The 24,040-nt window shown below is 40.2% G+C and overlaps 1 protein-coding gene across 7 annotated transcripts in view; it reads right to left on the minus strand.

The window, feature by feature from the left end:
• The window catches only part of MTUS1 (microtubule associated scaffold protein 1), a 192,158-nt gene that overhangs the window by 75,263 nt on the left and 92,855 nt on the right, over positions 1-24,040 (minus strand). The window contains exon 1 of one of the 7 annotated variants that reach the window (XM_075931171.2): positions 17,854-18,573. The exons of the other annotated variants lie outside the window; for them this stretch is intronic. Coding sequence (XP_075787286.1) covers positions 17,854-17,974 — 121 coding nt within the window. The 5' untranslated portion in view covers positions 17,975-18,573. Of the gene's footprint in view, positions 1-17,853; positions 18,574-24,040 lie in introns of those variants that run through there. 7 annotated transcript variants of the gene reach the window in all.

Here is a 24,040-nt window from a genome sequence, read left to right on the forward strand (position 1 = left end):
AAACAGCCTACTGTGGGAGCCTGTAGGAAAGGTTAGAATAGGGGTAGTGCTCAACTTCTCACTTCAGAAGACCCAAGGAAAGCATTGCCTCCCCTTGCTTCTTATACCTGCTGCCCACACATCCAAGTAACTTGCAGCACATTTGATGACGAATATAGAAGAAAAAACTTATAATTCCACTCTGTGCGCTGCATCAAAATGCCCCACCTGGAAAGCTTCCTGCAGCAGGTCAAAGAATGATGGGCACATTACCTCAGTTTCTCTTCTTTAGACTCCCAGGCATTTGTCCAAAAACCGTGTGTGCAAATAGCCCTCGTGTAGTTAATTACAAAAAGTCCCCAAACTATAATCCAGATGTCCCGCAGCATAGTCCAAACAGTAGACGCAACATATAGCTCTGATGTCCCTTACTGGACCCCAGCTCTCTCCTGTTCTTGTACTCAAATTGCCACCCTAGGTTTTCCAACTAAAGAGTAACACTGCACTTTCCAGAGAAATCTCCACAGCCTTCTCTGTTGGAAGCATCCCTCACTCTCTCTGGCTCCCTCATGTTGCCTCTGAGTCCAGCTCTCCAGCCTCAGGATGTGTCAGCAGGTAAGTTCAACCGATCCCTGCCACACTGCTGCATTCATAAAATTCTCATCCTTGACAGATTTTTTTTCCTCTACAGAAAATACATTCTGGTGGAGAGGCACTACAGTTTTGCCTTTTGCCCACCAGGGGGTGCTACGGCACCAGAACAGAGGCAACCAGCTCACCAGCTCTAACAGTCAGCAGACAACAGGGTTGATGAGAGGCTGGGTTCCTCACCACATCCTGCCTAAAGGGCAAGCTGAGGAGGCATAGGGATGCAGGGATCAGATAGTGGACACCACATGGGGCAACTACAGTCACAGGTGACCAGGGTTCAGAAGAGTTAGGGGACAGACTGGGGCAGAGCTGAATGGGAGCTGAATGGCCGTGCACCAATACCACTACACTATCTCTTCATGAACAGTAACCATTACTCTGAAATGCATCTAGGTACTCCAATACTTAAATATCCACACTCATGAGCAACAAGGACTAGCCTGTACTCTATTTTGTGATTCTAAAAACATGAAGGATTTAATCTCAGTGAGCTGTGAGAGTTTCACTGCTTATGTTTCAGATACTGAAATCCCATTTCCTTACTATAGTGAGCCTCATGCTGCAGTAGCAACAAACATGAAAACTTCTTGTTCTTAGCTGAATAACCACACCAGTTGAATAACCACACCCTTTTAAAAAAAAATCAAGATGTTGTAGCCAGACAGAACCCTCCCCCCCTTCCCCCGACATCCTTGGGAGAGAGCATCCTTGAGAGTGAAACTCTGTCTTCAAAGGCTCCAGGGCCTCCAGAGGTGCTGGAATAACAATGGCCCTGGATGCTAGACAGGAACCAGATAACAGCGGCAATTGGGACAGCAGGCGGTCGCGGGCCTTGGGCTACCTTTGGCTGGTACCAGTATTGATACGCCTACACACACCATCCCAGAAGAGGAATCTGCCGCCCCATCAGAAAAAGGATGACTGACCCTAATGATTTAGTTACCTCCACCTCACAGGTGCAAATTAAGCTTTGGACCCCCTGTGGGAACGGGCATCACAAAGACCTTCCAACTTAATTGGCATTTTAATGACAAGAGAAGCGTCTACGTGACCACAGGGGTATAAAGTAGGGCCCTAGGCCCCACTCTAATTAGAGACCCACCCATATACCTGCTGGTCAGGTGGTCTTGGACCCCCGAGACTTTAGGGACGTCTTCGTCTCATATTGACTGCTCCCCATTGGGACTGAGAGAAATGCTAGCTTTGCCGAGTAAGGATCACAGGGGTGAGTATATACCTGCTAGGTGTCTGTTTTTGCGCACATTTAATAAGAGCTCAGAGAACCAAAAGGGTTTCATGGTACCTATAAGTGACTTTTTATTGTAATTTCTGTCTTGTCCTCTTGTAGTGGCTGTGTTATCTATAAGACAGCAGTAACATTTAACAGCTAAGTTTGCCTTGTAACAATAAAATAGTAACTGTTTAAGCTTTCAACCTGACTACTCCTGTTGCTGTAACAGAACCAGACAATTAAAATAATCACAGTCGGTCAGGGGTAAGCGCAGTAAGAGCTGAGAGTTGGCTTGTGCCGCCTCCACAGGGCAAACTCTTGGGGCGCCCATCAGCCTTCCTTGCTGCCTGCTGTGAAGGGACTTTTGTCCTACTAGTCAAAGACTCGGGTGTAATAAGCTCTCTCTGCACCACCTTGGGGCACCCGTCAGCCTCCCCGGCTGCCCACTGCAAAGGGACTCTGTCCTAGCAGTTGAAGACTCGGGTGTGTGATAGGGCTCACAGACCACTCACTTACCCGGCCACCGGCTAACAGATGTCTAGTCCATAAATTTTGATAATGGTAATACTTGGTACAGAAGGAGAAAGCCCCAGATTTGCACTTTGTTTACCTTTGGTATATGCTTACAATTAAGGAAAGCAGACAATGTCTTTTAGACCACCTTTTTAAAATCGATGAATAAGTATAGCTTATGACTAGCACTTTATATTGTTCTAGAACAACTAAGTTATTTTTCTATTGGAAACAAACATTCTCCAGTTTCTCATCTTCATTATTTTAAATATCTTAATTTATTTTAGTCCAAAAATTAAACTTACTCTGGTTCCAATAATAGACTATAGAGGTTTTTAAAAATGGTTTTCTGATATTGGTACTAAATCAAACCAAAAAAGAGGTACACTTCAGATTCCTGCATGCCTTAAAAGACAAGGTGAGGGAAGATGAAGTTATTAGTTAATGTGACAAATCACAACTACTGTTTTCTCCACCAAGTTTAGATTAGAAACCTGCTAGTGCAGAATATCACTGCATGCTAGTGCAGAATATCACTGCATTCAGATGCTCCAGATTTCTACTCCTCCCTAACAAACAAGATTCCCATTTCTCCAGATTTTTACTTTAAAAAAAATATAATTCAGAGTGTTCACACAAGAACTTTATGAACACCCTTTTTACTTACGATGTTTATATTAAAAGTGGCACGTGAGCATTGCAACAGCCTGGCCACAGAAGACTAAAAAGGAGTTAAATTAAGGCACCTGTTGTAAAGCAAGATGAAAGATTATTCTCAAGCTTCGACACTCCTGAATTATCAGTGTCAGATGTCACTTGACAAGGTGCTGCTACCAATGGAAGGTTCATAAATAGCAACGGTAACTCAACGCCTCACAGATACAAACCAGGTTATTTAAGGTGAGTTATTTCTATCCTTATGAATGTTAAAACTGCTAATTTGAGCAGGAGGCTTAACATGTTGAGATTTAAAAATATCTTGTACTCTGTTTTTCATTAGGCCACATGCTGTCCCCTCCTTCTTGTAGGCTCCCTAAACAACAGAAGTAGTGCATTCATGCTGTGCTAGAGCAGAAGTTATGAAGTTTATGAAAGGGTTACAGATATCCCACCAAGTGAAGTCCAGTGACAGCAAGGTGCAAGCTGAGACCCATGTTGCCAAAGTAACTGCATAGATATAGTATCCGTTTTCCTTCACAAAGCGAGGCTACAGAAGAAAACACGTTTTCCGTCAAGGTCAAGGAACTATTTCAGGAACACGGTAGCCCATCTTAAACCAAGTTTGACTCCTCTGATGAGAGAAGGAAGGAAGAATTTTGGGCATGTGTCTTCAGGGTCATTAGCCCCATCACAAACCTAAAAGGCAAAGCTTTCTTTAAAAATGTCTCTAGTATATGTAGAGAATTTCATGCAAAACTACGCCTAAATCCTTAATAAAAATCAAGATACATCACACCTACAGCTTACCACCACACTATCCACTAGGACAATGCAACCCTAAAGCATCCCAAGACCAAGAGCACGTGGTTTCTTGATATCTAGACTGGCTTACATGTATCTGAATTCATTGGTGTCATATAATGTATTACTGGAAAACACACTGGTAAATAAGATCACTGAAATATATGTATTAATATTGTATAGAGTGTTATGGATCTCTATTATATTGAAGTCTCTACTCTATTTGAGCCAATCAAACCGGTCTCTGCAGGTCCCGAAGAATAAAGCAGGGTTGGCTAGTGGCACTTTACATATGACAAACCAGCTCAACAGGGAGAGACAATGAAGGTATATTTACATCAGGAGAGCAAATGGGGAAAGTTGACCATAATCATGACAGAACATGGAAACTGCATCCCCAGGAAGCTTTCCTGCCTCTTGAAGTGAGGTCAATGAACTACAATATGTTTTTCAAAAGTTTACTTCATTGTAAGGGGCTAGCAGAAAACCCCTAAAATATCCATCCGTTAGAAGGACTAATAAGGCCAGAGCTCTCATAATTGCAGAAAGATTCATCCTTCAACCAAAGGAGCTGAAATGTAGGGAAATCAGTTATAAATGAGAAATGTCCTAAAAGAAAGATAGTAACTATCTGAAATTAGGTTGCCTTACAAGTGTAATGCTATTTTTTTGCCTGTTTGTAACTTTCTTACCTAGATTCCTTTTATTAGGTATCACTTAAAGTGAAGGTGGGCAACTTGCAGATCACTGGAGCTGTGCATGTGGCCTGCAAGACAGTTTGTCCACACTCAGGATTGCTAGATTCTGCTGGCTTCAGTCCACGTGGCTTTTATCCTAACGGTATTACTATTGACACACATGTAATGCAAGGGCACATGTGCTGATTGCACACAACATTGACAGAGCTATGAACGCCCTCTGCATCCAAAATGCTGCTATGGTTCAACTGGCACAAATCACAGGTCCTAGATACACAGTTAGCAAAACTACCCCGATCCCAAAAGACTCTCTTGGTTACAACAATCTTGCAGCCCACTGAGATGAATTAGGGTCACTCATGTGCCCCAATCACTGACCTGGGTTTCTCCATCACTGATATAAAGTATTACTGCTGTTTAATAAACTTATTTTTTTTACTATAAGCCAGTCCAGAATTTTGATGAAAACAGTGTGAATTCCAAGAAGTTAGTAGATGGTTTTGGGGAAGTTCAGGACTGAAGTGGTCTTTTGGGGTCACTCCTACATTATATTATCGGTGAGTGACTACAGTGGAACTCTGTTGTATACAGGTGCTGAACCAGAGCTGCACAAGAGACATGAACACAGGGGACTACATATTTGTCTGCTTAATAGTAGCACCCAGGATTATGGAAAGTGATGACAAACCCTTATGGGTCTAGAATGCGCCCCATAATGTGAAAGCTATTAGGCTTGGCATGATTTGTTCTTGACAAATCCATGCTGAATAGTACTTATAGCTCTCCTATCCTTCTGGTGCTTACAAACTGATTGCCAAATAAATTGTTCCAGTGTTCTTTCAGTGTATCAAAATGATGGAACGGTCATCATTCCTCAGGTCCTGTTTGTTCCCCTTCACAAAGATAAGTATTGTTTGTCCTGCTAGTCTTCTGGGACCTCACCTGACAGCAAGGAGTTCTCGAAGGTGATTGCTAATTGCTCCAGCAAGTTCTCTGTGTCCTCCGGGATGAATTTCGTCAGGCCCTGCCAATTTGAATATATCCAACCTATCATAAATACTCTTTAACATGTTACCTGCCTAAAGCCGTTTACATAACTTACCCTGTTATTTAATATTAATTGTGTTGAGTATCTGGTCACCATTATCATGGCCCCTTCTCATAAAAGCAAGCCAACTGGCTGCTTTTCCTCACAGACTGAAAGAACACCTGAAGGTTCATCTGCATCCCAGAGATAGTTTCAAAAGTTCATTATCTTGTGTATGGTAAAATTCCCGCTGTTAATTTTCCTCCAACCCCTGTAATCGATTATTAGCACTGACTCAGACAGTATATTTCATTTGCTAGAGACCAGCCAGAGTGAAATAAGCATCCCTTCCCTTCACCTATCAGGATAATATGGTTTACCCTTTTAGTGATCTAGCTTAACTCAGACCTAGAGAATACAGTTTTTAGTGAAAACTGTTACTTACCTTCTAACTTTTGTTCGAGATGTGTTGCACATGTCCATTCCACCATAAGCATGTCCATGCACTGCAGTGTGGATTTGTCAGTGTTTTCCCCCTGAGTGGAACCTATCAGGGTGACACAAATGCCCTCTATTGCCTTGCACACTGTGCTCAGACATGAAAGGCAAAGACATCCCCTTAAACTTTTCAGTTCAATACTACTGACAGGCAGGGAAAAGAGGGTAGGTTGTACAACTGACATTTGCAACACATCTCAAATAACAGTTACCAAAAAAGTTACTAACCATTTTTTTTTCATATGACTGCTTATGTTTGTTAGGGTGTAAGTGACTCACAAGCAGTTATAATTAGAAGTGGGTTTGGCATCTATTTGAATAGGAACTGAAGGACCACTTGCACTTTAACCATAAAGATTGCTTGGGACCTAATCAAATAACTCAACACACTACTCGGTGGCTTCATATTACCCAATAGTATTGTAGGTTAACACAACTGAATATCCAAGATAATATCCTTTGACTGGTAACATGACTTCCCTTCATTCCGTTTGCAAATGCAAAATACAACTGAATCAAAGACAAAAGTTTTTGTGAATCAAAGACATAAAAGTTTTAGTATGCTTCAAATAAAATGCTAAATCTCTTCCAGCTTCCAGAGTGCAGTCTCTCTTCAGCCTAATTACCATGAAACTTCAGGAAGATTGTTTTGTTAATATTAAAAATGAAAACCACTTCCATAAGAAAACTTTGGCGAGGATAAAGGTACACTGTTCACATAACTATATATGGAAGATAGATACTAGTGCCCTCGACTCCCCCACTTCAGTGGATGATGTAAATGGCTACCAAAAATGGTACTGTCATAAAAAGGTGCAACAAAGAGCAGGTTTCTAGAGTTTTAAGTGGGGTCCCCACCAGGTTTGTTAAGTCTAGACTCAGGCTCCATAGGGGAAATTCAGGGATCTATAGTGTGGTGGGGCAGCTGCCCCACTCTATCCAACTACATCTTAGTATGTGAAAAATGCTCAATTTCAGTGATGCAATTAAACAGAGCTAACAGCAAGGGTAGGCAGCACTAGGACAGTAGGAGAATTCTGTTGGGGAGGAGGAATATCTACATCAATGGGAGAACCTCAGCTCTTTTTAGGCTTGTAGGCCTAAAAATTTCAAATTGCTAACAATCCAACAACACACTGAACTCAAGCTGCAAGCTAGAGATGTGAACGTGGACCCATGTAGGCGGTAATCAATGAGTTTGGGCTCATAAGTTAACCCTCATGGTTTCACATAGCCCTCACCCAGCCCCACGCTGCTGCCTCTGTATCAGAAGGAGGTGGTATGGACGGGGGTTGGCTTAAAAACCCATTCCTGAGCACCAGCTCTTGTCTGGCCCCATGTATATAAATGTGTAACCACTGAAAATGTCATCAGTTACATCTTTATTATAAAAATAAAACCCATTTTAACATCTCTACTGCATTTACGTTAATGTCAAAGAATGCTTCAGGTGTGCCTCCTAGATAATTAAAATACAACCCATATTTCACAAATGGGATGACTATTTAAGTTTTCCCATCTGTGCTCTCAAAACCCCAGACTCTCCCCCCAGAATTGTAAACCCCACAGCCTCAGCTGGACCACCAGCTACACAGGGCTTACATTCAAGGTCGACCAATGTATCATTACCTTGTACACAATTATGTTCCTTTACAAAACATAGTATTTTGAAATTACTGGTGAAAGATTGCTTTGAACCAAATTAAGGTTATTGGGATATAAAAATGCACTAATGCGCTTGTAATTTATATGTATATCTTATATTTTAATAATTATTGCCTTGCTTTTAATAGCTATTTTCTTTTAAATATTTAATCTCTCCTTATGTAGGCAAGTAAAAAAAAAAAATCAGCACATCACCACATTGCCAAGTTAAATGTCTGAGTGCTGCTGACAACTAATTGTGGATCCTGTGGCTTCTCTTCCACTATGCTTTGATATAAACGTACATCACATCCGTAGTTAAGTTAGCCAGACGTATGACAGCTTTGCTTCAATATCATTAGTCATGATTTTTAGTACTTGAATTAAGTAACAGACTAGAATCCACTGTCATTTCTTCCATAACCAACATCGAAAACTAGGCCACAGTGCCTTCCTGCTAAGCAACTCAAAGTCATTTTCACTCTAATTTATCTGACAAAGTGGGTTTTGCCCACAAAAGCTCATGATGCTATCTATATATTTTGGTTAGGCTCTAAAGGTGTACCATTAGACTACTCCTTTTTCAAATTACAGACTAACACCACTACACCTCAGATCTCTTCGATTTAGTTATCCCATCTGAAAAAAAAAATGTAGCTAAAAAAATGCACCTGGTGCTTTTTTCTGTCACTTTCTAAATGCTTTAGACAAACATTCTCTCACACTTTACAGCTTAGGTAACTTCAGGAATTTGCACAGATTTATTAGTGTGTCAATTGGTCTACATAATCTTTTGGCAGGTAGAACCCTTCCTCTGTGACCTTCCCCTCCCCAGACATGGGTACATTCTCCCTTTGACAAAATGAGTGTGACATTCAAACTGGACAGGAAAAGCAAGAAAAGTAATTTGGCAAATCCTGAAGTTTCCTTTAACTTTTCAGAAGTTCAAAGGGAAACTCACATACCTCAATTTATGCTGAAGGAGGAAGAAGTGAAAGTAAGCCTTAAAATAAGAAGGTGGTCCCAATGTTAAGTATTCTAGAAAAGGGGTGAGTTTTGCTTCATAGTAAGCCACAGATATCCGTGGATGTGGTCACAGTCTTGTAACTGCATCATCATATGCCTCCTCTACCACTTGAGGTAAAGGAAAAGCTTCATTAGCTGTTGCTTACAGATTTATCCTTATGTTTTTGTTTAAACTACCCAATTAAAGGTAATATACTTGGATGCATTGATACATTTTGGGGTGCGGCTAAAAGCCTCCCACTGATTTTAATAGGATTAAGCAAACTTGGGTCCAAGACTCTCCACTACACAAAGCTTCCCTTTACAACAACATATTCGCTTCATATTATGCCAATTCATTAGATGGTAGTATATAGACAATGTGAATGAGTAATTGAAATTATAAAGGGTTTATAATGAGCAGCTGTTACAACCATAAATATGGGCAAGCTACCAGCCCTCCATAATGCTATACAAAGATTTCAATTCAGTTTACCTCACTTCAACCTCAAGCTTAAATGTGGCATTCATGTCAGCTACTAAATACTTAAATAGTAAAAATGAAACTATGTATTTTATATGAAATAACTGATTAGGTCAATTCACGTTCAAGCATCTTGTTAGAAAATGAGGCTAGGTCACTTTGAATAGTCAGGGATTCCTCCCCTCTCCCTGTCTCCTCATGGATTCGGTTTTTAACCTCTGAAGGATCAAAGATCGCCATAGCTGGAACTGGGGACACTGGATAGCATGTTTCAGTGCTCTGAGCACACTCCCATGGTGCTTGGCTGTGAGCAAGAACCAGGATATAACTGATTGCCCCACAGAGAAGGCAAGTAAAGATGATGTTGCAAGATTAGATGATTAATAATCTTAAATTTTGTCCCCTTCCTCCACAGCATGGAACACAGGTCACTTGATGGCACTTAGTAGGTCTCTCACTGAATTTTCTGCCACTGCAGGACCTCATATACATTCCAGGCAGAGAATCAAGGGGCACTAAAGTCTCTTGTGGGTTGTAACATACATTACAACAAATAAAATACATTGCATTAGAAGGTAACCATTTCAAGTTTTATTTGCCCATTTTATTCAAGCATTTGGGGTTAAAATTAAGGACTGGTGGCTCTGTATGCTTGCCAAAACAGATTATTAGAACTGATAGTTATCTGTAGTGCTGTGAAGAATTCATCCTAAAAGCTGTCGTGGTGCTTTTGTCATTACAGACTACAATACATAATACTAGCCTTAATTAACAACTAGCCTTTGTTTTGATAGGATTTTTACCCAATGCAGTGTAATAAATATGGTTGAGTCCTACTGAAACAAATGTGTATGACAAAACTTTGGAATCTACTATAGCTTTTGAGTTTGCGTAAGGAGATCATGCAAATTACCTGGAAGATTTTGCTCACAGTTACTGATAAAATGGTACTCAGTTTTACAAATCTGTCCGTGTCTTGTGGAATGAATATTTATCACCGTGTATGTGTTGCATCATTTTTGCTATGGATTCAGGTAGGCTTGAGTTAATTGTAGCAGTGTGGGAGACCTTTTTGAATGTAAGAACGGCCGTACTGGGTCAGACCAAAGATCCATCTAGCCCAGTGGCCTGTCTGCTGACAGTGGCCAGCACCAGGTGCCCCAGAGAGGGTGGACCGATGACAATGATCAAGCGATTTGTCTCCTGCCATCCTTCTCCAGCCTCTGACAAACAGAGGCCAGGGACACCATTTCTATCCCCTAGCTAATAGCCTTTTAGGGACCTAACCTCCATGAAATTATCTAACTTTTCTTTAAACTCTGTTAAAGTTCTACCCTTCACAGCCTCCTCTGGCAAGGAGTTCCACAGGTTGACTACACGCTGTGTGAAGAACTTTCACTTATTAATTTTAAACCTACTACCCATTAACTTCATTTGGTGTCCTCTAGTTCTTCTATTATGGGAATTAATAAACAACTTTTCTTTATTCACCCTCTCCACACTACTCCTGATTTTATATACCTCTATCATATCCCCCCTCAGTCTCCTCTTTTCCAAACTGAAAAGTCCCAGTCGCTTTAGCCTCTCTTCATATGGTACCCGTTCCAAACCCCTAATCATTTTAGTTGCCCTTTTCTGAACCCTTTCTAAGGCCAAAATATCTTTTTTGAGGTGAGGAGACCACATCTGTACACAGTATTCAAGATGTGGGCATACCATAGTTTTATACAGGGGCAGTAAGATATTCTTTGTCTTATTTTCTATCCCTTTCTTAATAATGCCTAGCATCCTATTTGCCTTTTTGACCGCCGCTGCACACTGTGTGGAAGTTTTCAGAGAACTATCCACGATAACTCCAAGATCTCTTTCCTGATTCGTCATAGCCAAATTAGCCCCCCATCATACTGTACGTATAGTTGGAGTTATTTTTCCCCTGATGTGCATTACTTTACGCTTATCCACATTAAATTTCATTTGCCATTTCAGTTGCCTAATCACTCAGTTTGATGAGATATTTTTGGAGTCCCTCACAGTCTGCTTCTGTCTTGACTACCCTAAACAGTTTGGTATCATCCGCAAACTTTACCACCTCACTGCTTATCCCTTTCTCCAGATTATTTATGAATAAGTTCAACAGGATTGGTCCCAGGACTGACCCTTGGGGGACACCACTAGTTACCCCTCTCCATTCTGAAAATTTACCATTTATTCCTACCCTTTGTTTCCTGTCTTCTAAGCAGTTCTCAATCCATGAAAGGATCTTCCCTCTTATCCCATGGCAATGTATTTTGATGGCTCCTTACCATGTACCAAGCATGTTAAATCATTGGACTAATCTGTTTGTTATTTCTACAAAGAACAGTACTATAGGAAAGTTATTTTAAAGAAACTATTCAGATTGTGTGGCAATTCCAATGAGCTTTCAGAAGCTCTTTTGTTATTTGCACTTTGAAAGCACTGCTTTGTACTCTTAGTCTCAGATTCCCACATCATTTGGACCATATCCCTTTAACAATTAAATTAATGAGCAGGTGACTCACCCTGTGCAGTAACAGAGGGTCTTTGAGATGTCTGTCCCTGGGGGAGCTCACTTTACATGTTTTGATCCCCTGTGTTTCTAGTTAGAGACTTTTTGTAGCAGTACGCTAGTTGTCTGCGATTTGAAGCAGCCATCTTATGCTGCTCCAAAAGGCTACTCTGGGTGTGCAGCCAATCTCCACTCAGTTCTTTCTCTGCCTCAGAGATCACGTCAGATAGATAGGTAGTGGAAACCCACAGGGACAACCATGTCCAAGAACCTCAGTTTCTGTATCAGATGAGCAAACTACTTCAAGGAGTGTCCCAGTGGTTGCTCCACTTTAGGTAACTGAAGAGCAGTGCCCCTCAGTGGAGAAGAGAGGTTTCAGAGTTGATGTTTGTATAGTGGAGAGCACTGAAGTGAACATCTGCAGCAAACTGTTGTTCCAGGGCGTAAGATTTGGTAAAAGTATGGGGCAATGCACAGATAGCTACTTTACAAATGTGAATGATGGATACTTTGAGAAAAATCTATGCATGTGGACATTGTTCCAGTGGAGTGTGTGCAAAGTCCAGATGGAGCTTGCAAACTGTAGTTTTGGAAACAGCTTGATACAACTGAGATCCATTTAGAAAGTCTCTAGCTGGAAATAGTTTGGCCTCTTGATCATTCCGTTGTAGATACAAGCAACCCAGATAATAATCTTAATGTTTTTGTTCTCTGTACGTAGAGCATCTGCACATGTCTAGTATGTGAATAAGTGGCAGCAGATAAAGGTACTGCAGTTGTTCCAAACAAAACAAAGGGCGATAGAAAAGAACTGAGTGAGCGAGCACTGGAGTAGCCTGGAGTAGCCTCTGGTAGTGGCACAAGACAGCTGCTGCAAAATCTCCAACTAGAAGTACAGGGCACCAAAACGCCTGAAGTGGAGCACCCAGAGGGACACTCCTTGAAGCAGAACAGGCAGATACCATTAGTTTGTACCAAGAGGTGTTATGTCTGCATTGACTTACCTGATTTTAGAGCTTGAGGGGAGAAGAATTGGAGTTGCTAGCATCTGGAATTCCTGTCATATGAAATTATTGTACATTGGCTGTCTTGATAGGACTTCCAGGTCAATTCAACAGCCACATAACATCTATTTCTCTCTTTTGAAAGCAAGTCAAAAGCAGGCCACAAAGATTTTGTTCTGTGAAGTCTTACGAGACTCAGTATATGAAAAATACAGACAACTTCAATTTTAACACACAATGTTTCAAAAAAATCTGGTACTGCAAGCCACTGTAATTTTTCCCTCTGTTATCACAATTAGATCCTTTTGTCAAATTTACTGCTTTTATATTTATTCAAAAGGTACAATACATCTACTATATATTTGAGTGCAAGTGTGTGTCCATCTGTCTTTGGCTGTTATGAGTCTGTTTATTCCACAACTCATCCTAGCATTAGGAGATCCAAAAAATTTAGTATTCAGCTTCCTGTTATAGAATCATAGGACTGGAAGGGACCTCGAGAGGTCATCGAGTCCAGCCCCCCGCCTTCAAGGCAGGACCAAGCTCCATCTACACCATCCCTGACAGATGTCTATCCAACCTGTTCTTAAATATCTCCAGAGAGGGAGATTCCACCACCTCCCTTGGCAATTTATTCCAATATTTGACCACCCTGACAGTTAGGAATTTTTCCTAATGTCCAATCTAAACCTCCCCTGCTGCACTTTAAGCCCATTACTCCTTGTCCTGTCCTCAGAAACCAAGAGGAACAAATTTTCTCCTTCCTCCTTGTGACACCCTTTTAGATATTTGAAAACTGCTATCATGTCCCCCCTTAATCTTCTTTTTTCCAAACTAAACAAGCCCAGTTCATGAAGCCTGGCTTCATAGGTCATGTTCTCTAGACCTTTAATCATTCTCGTCGCTCTTCTCTGTACCCTTTCCAATTTCTCCACATCTTTCTTGAAATGTGGCGCCCAGAACTGGACACAGTACTCCAGCTGAGGCCTAACTAGTGCAGAGTAGAGCGGCAGAATGACTTCACAAGTTTTGCTTACAACACACCTGTTGATACAACCTAGAATCATATTTGCTTTTTTTGCAACAGCATCACACTGTTGACTTATATTCAACTTGTGGTCCACTATGACCCTTAGATCCCTTTCCGCCATGCTCCTTCCAAGACAGTCGCTTCCCATCTTGTATGTATGGAACTGATTGTTCCTTCCTAAGTGGAGCACTTTGCATTTCTCTTTATTAAACTTCATCCTGTTTACCTCTGACCATTTCTCTAACTTGCTAAGGTCATTTTGAATTATGTCCCTATCCTCCAAAGAAGTTGCAACCCCACCCAGTTTGGTATCATCTGCAAACTTAATAAGCGTACTCTCTATCCCAATATCTACATCATTGATGAAGATATTCAACAGTACGGGTCCCAAAACAGACCCTTTTCAGCAGGATTTAGCACCGTTAACAACAACTCTCTGACTACGGTTATCCAGCCAATTATGCACCCACCTTATCGTGGCCCTATTTAAGATATATTTGCCTAGTTTATCAATAAGAATATCATGCGAGACCGTATCAAATGCCTTACTAAAGTCTAGGTATATGACATCCACCGCTTCTCCCTTATCCACAAGGCTCGTTATCCTATCAAAGAAAGCTATCAGATTAGTTTGGCATGACTTGTTCTTCACAAACCCATGCTGGCTATTCCCTATCACTTTATTACCTTCCAAGTGTTTGCATATGATTTCCTTAATTACCTGCTCCATTATCTTCCCCGGGACAGAGGTTCAACTGACAGGTCTGTAGTTTCCTGGGTTGTTCTTATTCCCCTTTTTATAGATGGGCACAATATTTGCCCTTTTCCAGTCTTCTGGAATCTCCCCTGTCTTTAGCTATGATTTTTGAAAAATCATAGCTAAAGGCTCAGATACCTCCTCTATCAGCTCCTTGAGTATCCTGGGATGCATTTCATCAGCACCTGGTGACTTGCTGACATCTAACTTTCCTAAGTGATTATTAACTTGTTCTTTGTGTATCCTATCTTCTAAACTTACCCTCTCTCTGCTTGTATTCACTACATTAGGCACACCTCCAGACTTCTCGGTGTTAAACAATGTAAGGGTTTGCTTATGTCAAGGAAACAGGATGCGCCTGAAATGTGATTTCTTCTCAGAGCCAAACAAAGGGGACACAATCACGAAAACAAGTAGAGTGCTCAACACTGACATAACTGTGCAGGTATTGAAAGAAACTGAACTAAAATGAGCCAGAAAAATAGGATTTCTTCTCAATAAACCTTACAAAAGAGAAAGGAAACCCCCCCCCCCTCCAAATTTGGAGCTGTGCTCTCCCCACCCCCTGTCCTTTCTTTTGCACAGCTAAATCAATGCTTAAATTTTAAAAACTAGAAAATGTTATTGGAAACCAAATTGACCATAGCTCTTTTTTGTTAAAACATAGCAAATAAGACTTTATAGGGATGAAGAAACAAAATACACTTGATGGAATTACTGAATTACAGACCTGAACAATGCCGAGGAAATCTACTGTTCAAGACTTTCTCCAACATTCGTAAGGTGGGAGCCACCCAAAGATATTGATCAAATCTGTCACACCAATCATGCATGAAGAGTCTTCTATGCACTTAGGAGCACTTCTATTCCCTGCTTTGGTTAAAATGTTTTTTAACAGCTCAGTAATAGGAAGTATCTTTGTCTCATCATTGATGAAATATCAAATATCAAAATAATTCACATTTAACTCCTCTTTCTTTGCTTAGATACATGCTAAGATTTTCTTTTAAGTTTAAAATGGTTACTCAATCTATAACTATTTTAATAAGGATGCCTGCTGGAGGAACTGACATGAGACGATGAAAAAAGTGAGAAGTAAGGTCTAGCCAATCTCTGACAACCTTTCCAAAGGCTGAGAGTCATACCTGACTGCATGAATGAATGACAGACAGAATCTCTTTACTAACACACATTGTCAGCATTGTATTTCATATATTGCATTTAATAGTTTTTTTATTAATAGGAGTATCTGGAGATAGATTTTATTTTGGCTGTCACAATATTAACAGTGCAAGTGTAAGGTTTTTTGGATTTAAGATTGCAATAGGATATTGAAAATTTACATGAACTATATACATCTATAGATTCACTAGGTATATTGAAAGCCCTTTATTTTTATTTATTTTGTTTAATGTTTTGGTAATGAATTGGTGTTTATTACCAAAAAAGTTATTACCAAATAAATTGGTGTTTCATTACTTAATGAAAGTCACTGCAAAAAACCCCCCTCTATTTGTGTAAATACCAGGGTTAATACGGGGGGAACTGGACAAGAGAAAGTTTCAATACACATTTTCGAGGAAAATCAGTTAGATGCTATTATTTCATAAGCTCTACATTAAACAGCATGTGCACATATGTAAGAATACCTCACGGTACACATTGCATTACTTTAAGGGGCAGCCTTACATTAACACCTAGTTTAACAACATAACACATCTAACTAATATATTGGATTTTCTTGATCCAAAGTATTATCAAATACTCAAGTGGTCCAAAATTCCCCTCCCCCCCAAAAACAACCCCCTCCCCTCCCCCCCTCCCCCCCCACACACACACCCAATAAAAGCTATTTGGTTTTTACTAAAACCCAGGACATTTTCAAGGGTGGGCGGGCGGGGGGGGAAGGGAGGGGAAGGTTAAAAAAAAAATCACTGCCCAGGGAATACTTTGTATACTATTTTAATTTATACAAGTTCAAGTGATCAATAAAGATTAAGACTGAATGTAATTTCTTGCATTACTAGTAGACCCATGGTTCCGGAGACATGCCATATATAAAGACACCAGATTGTTAGTAACAGTCCTAGGTGGAACAGATATGAAGATTTATCCATGAAGAGTTTTGCAACATCAAGTTACATTAAAGTTACATTACCTTACAAGCAAGAAAGTCTGCTTGGAGATTCCATGTGGCATGCAACCTCCTAACCCATTTTAACATCAACGGGGAGAAGAGACTGACAAACTTGCCAGAAAATGGATAGATGGGAAAAGAGGCCATGATGAAATGTAAGCAGCCATAGGAAATGCCAGATGAGAGGAGAAAACTGTGACTAGTGGAGCTATATGAGGTGTCAAGGAGACCTAGAGACTCGATCAGATTTAGAAGAGATGAGTGGTGACTAAGAGAGAAAAGAGATGCCTAGGAAACAAAATTGGATACAGGAAGCTGTCCAAACTTACATGGGGAAGAAGGAGTGGGAGAAAGTGGGTTACAGTGGAAGGTAGCACAAGATTTTTGTTTCAAACATGACATGCAAATTCCCCCAGCTATTATAAACCCATATATAGCAATTATATTTTCCACAGAAAGAATTTCATACAAAAAGCACCCATCATAGTTTTATATTGTATATTTACTAGATAAAACATGTGACTAGTTGCTTAGGGAAGGAAAAAAACCACTCAAGACAAATCAGACCATAATCCATTAAGAAAGGTCATAATATTTTTGCTTCAAATACTTTATCTCTGGAGTAACATTTCTGCATTCCCAAGCATATTGCTATTAGGCTAAAATTTAAAAGGATGTTCTTTAAACATGAAATTTACTCTCCTTGCTAACAAACCATGAAAGAGTTAAAATATTTTTAGATCTAAAAGGAATATGAAGATGCATTCCAGTTGTGCAATATTACATAACCCTGAAGAAAGGATAAACAGTATGATTATGTACCCTCTTTCCCCCTTCCAGGGAACTGGAAAGGAGATATAGAATGCATCTACCCATAACCTATAAATAAAGATATGTTTAATGGTGGCCTATTTCCAGATTCTATTTCAAGATCTGGAAACAGCTCTAGTTCTGCACTCCATAACAAACAGAATATCTTCCAGATGAACAGTTCACACAAACATGAACAACCTACATTAAAAATTCTCAAACAGTCCATTTATATAAACTAGGACTTGATGTTTATAAAAGCATTAAGTTTCTGTGCAAAATTAAATGTTTCAAATATTTCATGTCCAAAATATATTTTTATTATTAACAGGCAACTACTAAAGTAAAGAAGATGTCCCCCAGGCACACTCTTAACACAGGGTTTAAAGATACAAACCTGTATGAAATATAACTGTGCTTTTCCTATATCCAGAAGGCAGTCGAAGGTTTTGGAGCAGTCCCTTTGCAGTCAGTTGCACACGCATGTTGGATAAGGAAAATTTCGGGGACCATAACATGTCTTCAGAGCAAATGGAAGACAAGTAATCAAGAAACAGCCTCCATATACAGTTACATACTATATATTTAAATTCACCACTGATGGAGGCCAAGTCAGACTCAGCAAGGAAAACAAGATTAGAAAGCAAATATTTTTCATTCCTTCATTGTTGCTTCATATTCACGGACAAAATAAAAAGGTGAGAAAGCAAATATCCCCAGTACAAATGCTGCTGGCAGCCTCTCTCCCCACCAGATGTTGCAGAAACAAAGCTGTCTTCAGAACAGAATCTTCTCTTAGAGATTCCAAAGACCAGCAGCCTCTGAATTACATCACACTGTTCATGCTTCATCTGTTACCAGACTCAGTGAGAATGAAGACCTAGCAGGCAGGAGGGAGGGAGGGGAATCTGGGTGGTCTCCAAAGTGTGTATCACCCAATAGTGTCACAGATCTTGTAATTGTTCTTCAGAGAGACTGTTAAGGAGAAAATTACTTGAATATTCCCTAAAGGCATATTTTAGCTCTCTCCCCTCAAGTCTTGTTTCATTCATCTAGCTTTGATGCCATTCTGACAGTTTTCTAAAGGACTTGAATTTGTCCCAACAATTTTAATTATGTTTAATGTTTTCCATCAGAAAGCTTTTTAAAACCTATCTTGAACATAACACTATGTCCATATTTGCATCTTTACAAGTCCACAGAAAATAATGCTATTCTGTACAAACCATTTGATATTTAGAAGGCTCTTAAATAAAGTATCATACAGTTTTGTGGCCTGGCACTGTACACTTTGGTTTACTGAGATAAGATCAATCTTAATTTAATATGACAGGCTCTGGACTTCAACAAGAAGCCAGTATCTTTAGATTCAGTTGTTATCTAGTAATTGACTCATTCCCATACTACCGCAAACCATCATTATGACATGAGGGATGTAAAATCCCATTTTATTCGTTGACCAGTTGAATGTTGTTTAATCAATTAACCAATTAAACAGGACAAGTGTGTGGCGGATGTGGGGGGGAGAGAGGCTGGCCCCTGCCTCCATGGACTGGAGCACCCCTGCCTGCCACTAGCCTCGTGGGGCTGGAGTTCCCCTTCCCGCTGTAGACAGGGTGCTGCTCTAGTCCCCACCATTAACCCTAAGTGGTAAACATTGTCCATTAAGGGTGAGCCTTACCAGTTAAATGGTTAAATATTCACATTCCTAATGCAAGTCCCTGTAAAATATGCTGGCTCAGTATATATTTAAATGACCCCAACGATTTACATTTTCCCATAAATTTACAATGCTACACAGTTGCAAGTTATCTAATCACTCTACCTTTAGGTAGAATGGAATATCATCAATGACTTCTAGCACCGTAACAGCCAAACAAGCAAAAATGGTGGGGGCTGGAGGGAGAGAATCTGGAGTTGAAAACGAAGCAGAAAACAGGAGTCTAACAGGATTTATTAGGAAGCAAGGATAACAGAAAATTGGTTACAAATTAAAAAAACAACAAACACGCTTTCTGGAGTCTAAAGTTTAGCAGATTAGGATCTTGTGCCAGGCAATCTCTCACAATCTATTTTCAACATCCTCAGCCCACATAGCTGAGGCATATACCTTTCACATATTCCAAGAGCAATGGCCTCTTTGTCCCTTAAGGGACATATGCCAAAATAGCTCTTTGCTTCTCCTTGTGTTTTCCAAAACTCATTGTTTTGTCCCTAGAGTTTGGATGACTTCCTGCTATTCTCCTTCCCGTTGACTCCTATGTAAATGGGGCTTCCGGTGCTGGATTTACATTAGAGATAGGGAGAGAGAGGAAAGTAACTTAAAGTCTATGAGGAAAGTAACTTAAAGTCTATGACCAAACAAAATAGGTTGAACCTCCAAAATCCAGGACTCGAGTCTGGCAACATCTGTGGTCTACTGAATACTAGATTTACAATGGTCACCTTTCACTCCCAAGGAATACAAGCAGATGGCATTTTCCTGACAAGAACATGCACTGTCTATACCCCAGGATTGCCATGAGAATTACTGAACAGCTTTAGGCCATTCAGTGAAGGACAGGGAACAAAAGATAGAAGGACACAGGATAAGAAAAAAAATGGGGGACAACAGAGGGTAAAAACAAAGGGGATGGAATCCAAACATGGAAAAGAGGTGCAAAGAAAGGATGCAAAAAGAAGCTTTTAGAATGGGACAGGGCTGCTGGTGTACAGTAGGGATACCAGCAAGTCATGTTTGTTTTTCCTGGGTAGCACAGCTGGGCCCTACTAATAAGGCCACAATGTAGTAGAGTTGAGCAAAATATCTCAACTGTGTTTGTTAAACATTTCTTTTATACACAACTCGGAAAGGAAAGAGCACAGACTCGCTAAATAGCCAACTCCTCCACTTAACTTGCAAACAAGGTATTAGCATTGTGTACTCCTAGCTGGCAGTAGCTAGCTGATGTAGAAGCCAATACGTTTTCTGTTAAGTATGATAGGTCATCAAATCTTCTGAAACTGAATATTCAATTACCACTTGGGATATTTTCTTCCAACCAGAGATTTCAATATGCTTTATGAACAAAGTTAGCTTCAATAAGCTGTGAAGTATAGAAACATTAAAGATACCATCACCGGTTTTCCACCAGAGTTAACACCTGCAGTTGAGGGACGTCCTACTCCTCAACTGTCTTGACCCTCTGAAATTCTCTACTGGTAGGTATGCCTGGGGTAGCTGCTTGTGGGGAACAAGACTTTCGGTTTTGCTGTCACGAAAGACTGGCCTACATTCCCTCCTATCAGTGCATTTAAACTACTTGTAAACCCTTGTGTGGATACATGACATTAATTTAAAATTAGTTAAATTTCCTTGGCAAAGCAAATTATTAAATAGTGTTTAAATCTGCTTGAGAGGCCATGCACGAAGTGACATTGGTTTAACTACACTGGTGCAACTTTCATTAAAAAATGTCTAAAAAAGGTGGCTTGCTGCTACACTGAGTACTGACTGTTGGGCAAAGTGATTTTGACTAACATCCACTAATCTCAATGTAGTGGTTACTCAGAGCAGCCAACAGGTCATAATTGTATATACATACTTCATGTTCTCAGAGAACTTATTCCAACTAGTCTGGTAAGGATATATTTTTAAGATGTCCACCTCTTTTAAAAAGTTGTATCATGGAAATGCCTTTGAGAGAGACAGGGAGCGAATATGGAAAGTTACAAATGCTTAGATGTCACAATTTGATAAAAACTGTAGGTGACCAGATCAATAAAGGGAAATTACATATCAGTTATTAGAATTTCCTGTGTGACCTATACACCTATAATTCTCTAATTCGGTGGGGTCTGTTCACAAGACACACACACAGGCTTCAGTTAATAACATTCAGACACACAGTTAAAAGGTAATGGACCATGCTGTTAGCTTGCAAACGTTTTCCCAGAGATAGGAATTACCAGAGCCAGAGATATAAACAATTCTGACATGGCTTGATTCCTGTAAAGATGGGTTAATTGCCAGAGATTGTCTAGGGTATTGCCAGTGAACATAAATAGGGAGACAGAAGCTCTGCTGAAGAGTCAACAGGGAATTAGCAATACCAGGGTCCCTGTGCAGAAGACTGTAAGCTGTCCAGATCTGTCACACACACAGTGTTTTAGCATTGGCTTTTCACCAAAAGGCTTTTGTTCTTAATTCTTTCTTTTAAGGAGGTTGTTTGGTTGCTGATTAACACTGTTATTGCCTCCAAAGAAATAAAACTTCAGGTCAATACAAAAATCAGACTTGCTGAAGGAAATTATGGGTGATACACAGGGCACTGCAATCAACTGTGCTGTTTGAGCCGGAGAGTCATACTATTCCACCCCAAGAGAGGTGACTGCTAGAAGCCAGAGATCAGAGACAAGGTACACTTGGAGACCAAAGGAGTCAGAGATGCAATTAGCTTGGTAACCATGTTAGACTTAATTCTCTAGTGTTAACAGGAGGTTGGTTGCAATTCTTGTGAGATTTCTCTAGCTGAATTGTGCAATCTTCATTTTTTTAAAGCATGTCAACCTGCTAATATTAGTGCTTCTCTCTGTTGCTCTACAGTACTCTTTCACAAAACTCCCATTGGCAACTTGCATTCAAGGAAATCTGGAGAGCCACGCAATGTGAAGGGGAACCCTATAATTGTACATGGAAAACAGCTCACTACTACCCTCAGCAGAAAAAAAGCGTGAGGTTACATTTGTCAATTTCACTGCTACCCACAATTCTGAATAGAATCATAATTTTAGACTATTAGATACAGCTTTGCTTTCAAGTAAGATACTGTTGCTATTTGGCATGGTCAGAAATACATCACGGCATCACTTCATGGATGCAATAAACCTCCATATTTAAAGGCCGAAAACATATCTGTTTGACACCAAACACATTCTGAAGAAATTCTTAGCTCTCCCTCTATCTAGACTGACCAGCTGGTCTTTCCCAAGAGGTTACCAAGCAAGTGGTAGAGCCAAGCAGCAGGTAGCTGTGTGTTCTCTAGCACACCCTTCCTTATTAGGAAGATTGGTCTTGTTTTCAAACTTTGGCACTGGATGGGGCAAGACGGTCAGAGAAGTATTTCTGAAGGAGACGTGGGAAGAAGATCCTCTAAGAATAATTGGGACATTTCACCTCAAGAGCAGGATGGCATGACCATTTGACTGTTGCTCTACTAGTCCCTACTTTATCCTCTTTCACTGCCATCTCCCTCCACATACCTAGTTTAACCCACAGCCTCATTCACGACTTAATTCCCACCTGCAATCACACTTCATCACAGTAGGTTCATCATCTTTTTCTACTGCAAATCAGGACTCTTTCTCAGTTCCTCCTGATTGTTCTAGGCACATACTTTCTCTCCCTTGCAACTCAGCACCCATCAATCCAATTCTCAAAGTATCTTTAATTGAAGCTAGGTCTGGGAAGACAGGAGCAGAGGTTGCAGGGAGTACATACGGACAGTTTTATTCTAACTCCAGGCTGACCGACCTGAAGAGAGCCTGTATTCTCTGCTTCTTCCCTCTGCCACCTGTGGTCTGCTGTAGGCTTAGATGTCTCCTGCTGTTAACCAGGCATACAGAAGCCTACAGAACTGAAATAGCTGTAATCTCTCCACAAGTTCCTGGGGCAGCAGGCTTTCCTGTACTTCACAACAAACTGTACCACTCAGATGTATGAATAACTAATTTTTTTCTGCACCAAACTAAAAAATTATTTCCACTTTCAGAAATATCAGTGAACTGAAATGTATCATTTCCCCCATCTCAATTCACAGGTAAGACCAGAAGGGACCATTTTGTCTGCATAACACAGGCCATAAAATTTTCCTTAAATCAATTCCAGTTTGAACAAGAGTACATAGTTTAGGAAAAAGTGAAGACAATCTTGATTTAAAATTTCCAAGGATGGAGAATCTTTCATAGACCCTGATAAGTTGTTCCAATGGTTATTTATTCTCACAGTTGAGAGGGAAAAAGTCTTATCTGAAGTATGATCGTTTAATTTCACCACTGGATCTTGTTATATCGTCTGCTAGATTGGAAGAGTCCTCTATTCTCAAAATATCTATACCCCAAGAGTAAGAGCCTACCAAATTTATAGCCATTAAAACACATCACAGACTGTCTCCCACCCCAAGGAAATCTGGTCTTTTTTGTAATTTTACTCTATACTATACAGATTTCATTGGGGAATGTGAGGGAAATGGGAGGGCAGGAGACCAGCATTTCTAATGCCAGGAATCCTGACTCAAAAATCAGCAATAGGCAAACATGGCTAGAGAGTGGGCCGCCTGAGTAGCCATCCATCTCAGTGGGCAAAAAGATTAGGCATGTGTGCAAACCATGACACTGAGAATAAGATTCAAGACATTGCACTTGATTCTCCTCCTTTATCATGCCTTTTCTTCAAGTGATCCATTATTAAGGCAAATTCAATTGCTAGCAAAAGTAATGAAGAAGCAGATGGAGTGCATTGCACACAACATTGTGAGAGCAATTAGCATGAAACTCACAAGTGCCCTTGCTTTAAATGTGTGTCACTTTTCATTTTAGCAGGGGCT

This window comes from Pelodiscus sinensis, chromosome 4, assembly GCF_052426305.1.
Source record: "Pelodiscus sinensis isolate ZL-2025 chromosome 4, ASM5242630v1, whole genome shotgun sequence".
In the NCBI taxonomy this organism is placed as follows: domain Eukaryota; kingdom Metazoa; phylum Chordata; order Testudines; family Trionychidae; genus Pelodiscus; species Pelodiscus sinensis.